We start from the raw sequence: 3,466 nt of genomic DNA on the forward strand, positions 1-3,466 counted from the left end.
CTGTGTGACTGAACGTCAGTCTTAAACACTTTTGTAATTTGCCATTACCCACATACAGTTATTTAATCAGATAGTATTCAAACAAACAGTCAATTAACAAGACATATCAGGGTAAAATGTGATTGCGTTTTGTGAGCCCCAAAAGTATTCACACAGCTAATTTATCAAACTTTTGCAAACTCCATATATATGAACAGTACAAATCATTAATTTCAAAAGGGTTTATTAAGAAGAATACTGACAAAAATGCAAACTGTTTGTTTGTACAAAGCAAATTAATCACAGCACAGGACACACTTGCAACACAAGGTAGGCTATACATTTCAAGAATAGTAGATACAAAAGCACCATTTTTTAAAACTACATAACAAAAATCCAAAACATTTTTATATTTGGTATATCAAGTAAAATGATAATTCATAAAAACTTCATAAGTTTACTTCTTAGTGTTATTTTTATTTATTTATGAGGAGTTTCTCATTTCCTTCAAGAACAGATATTCTAAGTAAGGCACGTGGTTCAAAGCATTTGACACTCAAAGACAAAACATTTTAAAAGCTTGATACTCTGGCGGTTTAAGCGACATCTCTTTGGCACAGCTGCATGATTTGTGAGAGACAAATAAACTCTATCACATAAATGAGCATGACAATGTTAACTTGACAACACTATGTACAAAATGTATGTAAAAATGTTATAAATATGTCTAAAAACCACAGACACTATGTACATATTTGTACTGAAGGCAGGATTACTCATCTTTGTTATCACACATGATGGATTTGTGGAAGTCAGGTGCCAGGATGCAACACAAGTCAATATGTCTCCAACACATTTACAAACACGTTTTAAAGATAATCTGTCACCGCGGGAAACACTTGTAGTGACGCTCAGCTTGTGGTAAGATTCACGATGAAAACAGATGTGATACTTTTCAATGTGAAGGGAATGTAGTGGATACTGAAATACAGCAAAAAATAGATCCCCAGCCGTGTTGTCTAGATTTTTTGTTTGAAATGATTAGTGACACATCCACTTTTGTTGTAATGGTTGGATGTCAGTCTATGGTCTGTGGGCAGTAGGCACAGTGCGATGTTTCTTGTAAGGGGTATCCTAACAACCCCTCCTCCTTTCTCCTCTGCTCTCCTCATTCTTTCTTCCTCAGGACGATATAAATGAGACCGCTGATGAGAGTGAGAGGGAAAGACACCCAGGCCAGCACATAGGCGTAGCCGAATTTTACGGATCCATCATCTGGGCTCATCACGGTGTAGATGATCGCCGCACACATCACGAACACACCTAGGACAAATGAAGAAAGAGGTGAGGAGGATCTGAAAGCTGATGATCTCATGACTCCACCAGCATCTGCTCAGGGTGTGACCCGTCAGTGATGAAGTCATACTCACTTGCCAAGATCTGGAAGATGGCGGTGAAGAAGAAGCGTCCGCCCTTGACCAATTTGAACAGCTGAAACAGGAACGCAATGAGGGAGAAGAAGCAGAATAGCAGGGACAGGATCATGAGGGCTTGCACTGCTTGGAGCCAGTCTGGAAACAGATGAAGAGCATGGGTTTAGAAACACATTCAATTCTCCAATGAAGGCACAACACAAAATGTAGTTTGTTTTTTCCAGAAAGCTGACAAACCTTCACTGATGGCTGGCTTGCAGTGGTAGCCTCCATTAGAGTTTGTGCAGGTGTACCACAGATCTGTGGTTCTATCCCCACCTACAGACCAGGTCTGGTAAACACAACAACACAGAGACATTTAAACACACTGCATCATCCACAGCATAGCCTAGAACTATTATAAACGGGACCAAAAATGATCATTACATTGAAATAGTTGTCTAACCTACTCACATCATGAGCCTATTCTGTTTGTTTTTTTTTACAATTTAAAATGATTTGATAAACAGGAAATACTTACACTTGCTGCCGTCGACACGATGAGAAGAATGAGAATGATGAGGTGCATAACAAGCACTCCGAGCAGGATGAGCAGCATGATTCAAGTAGATCTAGAGGGATACAGTACATAAAATAAGTCAATCCACATGGGTTAACAATCCCTCCAAAAAAAGGCGTGCAGATCAAACTCATCTCGACGTCAGGTGGCGCTGTTCCCTCACTTCTGCACTAACCGCAATGTTTACCTCAATGTGAAAGTATCACCTTACACTCAAACGTAGAAAGAACAGAAGGGAGAACTTTAATTCCTTCCTGATGGCAATAAAACAGTCAATGCTGAGTTTAAAGTGAAGCTGAAGTAATGCAGCTAAATCGATTCTCAAGTTGATAACAAGATGTTGAACTTTTTTATCCATTTTAGAGTTCCAAATGATTTAATTAAAAGTCATTTTGTTAAGGACTGCGCGTTTGCAAACTAAGTTAAAGACCTCCACCTTGGAACTGTGTGAAGAAAGGTCGATATGAGTGAGAAAGGGTTGATCCACGACTAATCAATGCATGCTGCTGGAAAACAAACGCAACCCATCTGCAGGAGAAACATTCCAGCGTAGTGGCGCCATGCGTGCGCCTGAACGTTAGGTGTAAGTCTAACTTTAAAATGGTGAATAACAAAAGAGTTAGTCGGTTAAAGCCACAACATATGAGACATAGGCTATATTGAATTTGCGTGCTGTGTAAGTAAATCCAAAGTCGATTTAAAGTCCAGGGGTGACGTCTTGTTAAATGGCAAAAAATAAAAAGTCAATGAAAAAAGTTAAAACAAAAGGAACTCCGGCACATTACTCCAACTTACAAGTGGCTAGGCAGAGCAAGAAGCTTGTTTCCGTGGAAAAGGGAGTGCTGAAGTGAAGAGTTGGGGAAAGTCTCAGCGAGGTTCTGCGTCTCTCGACTTCTTTATCTGTAGCTACTATTCCAGATGTGGCTAACACACCCCAGTCAGTCTCTTTCTCCGCCTGAGAAACACCGCCCTGCAGGCCCTGCACGTCACCAGAGGCCCGTCCTAAAACACTTTTTTTCTTTTTTTTCCCTTTCCGTAGTAGCCTATCCCTTGGATTTCCCTTAAATCCACAGGATTGTTTGTAGAATCCTATGCTATTATAGTGCAAAGCCCTGAAAAATGTAAGTAAGACTCCCTCTGCATGTAAGCCCAAAAGCATACATTATTTCACTAGTAATAAAACATCAATATGACATAATAATTAAAACACAATGATGGCATGTTGTGTTTCATGATTCACGTGTTAATTCTATTAGTATTATTTTTGATTGTATAGATGTCATGTTTCTCTATGTAAGGCCTTATCCTGCCTGATACATCTCTATTCATTTTCTTTTCTGTACCGGACACACAATGTTGGCGACCTAAATAACTACCAGCACAGTTAGGATGACTCCTGATGACCTTGTTCCAGATGGTTGGAGGTGGCTGGACAGCCCTCTGCCCATACCTCCCCCCCCCCACTGGCTGAACTCCAACAGTGCACACAGAGCTT

The 3,466-nt window shown here is 40.1% G+C and overlaps 1 protein-coding gene across 1 annotated transcript; it reads right to left on the reverse strand.

Moving 5' to 3' along the window:
* Window positions 1-206: 206 nt before the first annotated feature.
* On the reverse strand, window positions 207-2,901 carry LOC104959451 (peripheral myelin protein 22-like). The gene is made up of 5 exons (XM_010787347.1): window positions 2,767-2,901; window positions 1,933-2,023; window positions 1,650-1,743; window positions 1,410-1,550; window positions 207-1,302 (listed from the first exon to the last, which is right to left on the reverse strand). Exons 2-5 carry the CDS (start codon window positions 2,008-2,010, stop codon window positions 1,148-1,150), a joined length of 468 nt encoding a protein of 155 aa, XP_010785649.1. The 5' UTR covers window positions 2,011-2,023; window positions 2,767-2,901; the 3' UTR covers window positions 207-1,147.
* Window positions 2,902-3,466: the final 565 nt, after the last annotated feature.

This window comes from Notothenia coriiceps, unplaced genomic scaffold, assembly GCF_000735185.1.
Source record: "Notothenia coriiceps isolate Sejong01 unplaced genomic scaffold, NC01 NC01_scaffold00030221, whole genome shotgun sequence".
Taxonomy (NCBI): Eukaryota; Metazoa; Chordata; class Actinopteri; order Perciformes; family Nototheniidae; genus Notothenia; species Notothenia coriiceps.

What these genes read in the sequence shown, in the direction of transcription:
- LOC104959451 (XM_010787347.1), bottom strand. Translation starts at nt 2,010, where the DNA reads ATGCTGCTCATCCTGCTCGGAGTGCTTGTTATGCACCTCATCATTCTC. An exon ending in TCGTGTCGACGGCAGCAAGT is followed by an intron (nt 1,744 to 1,932) that starts GTAAGTATTTCC and finishes TGTGTTTACCAG; the next exon opens with ACCTGGTCTGTAGGTGGGGA. An exon ending in CAAGCCAGCCATCAGTGAAG is followed by an intron (nt 1,551 to 1,649) that starts GTTTGTCAGCTT and finishes ATCTGTTTCCAG; the next exon opens with ACTGGCTCCAAGCAGTGCAA.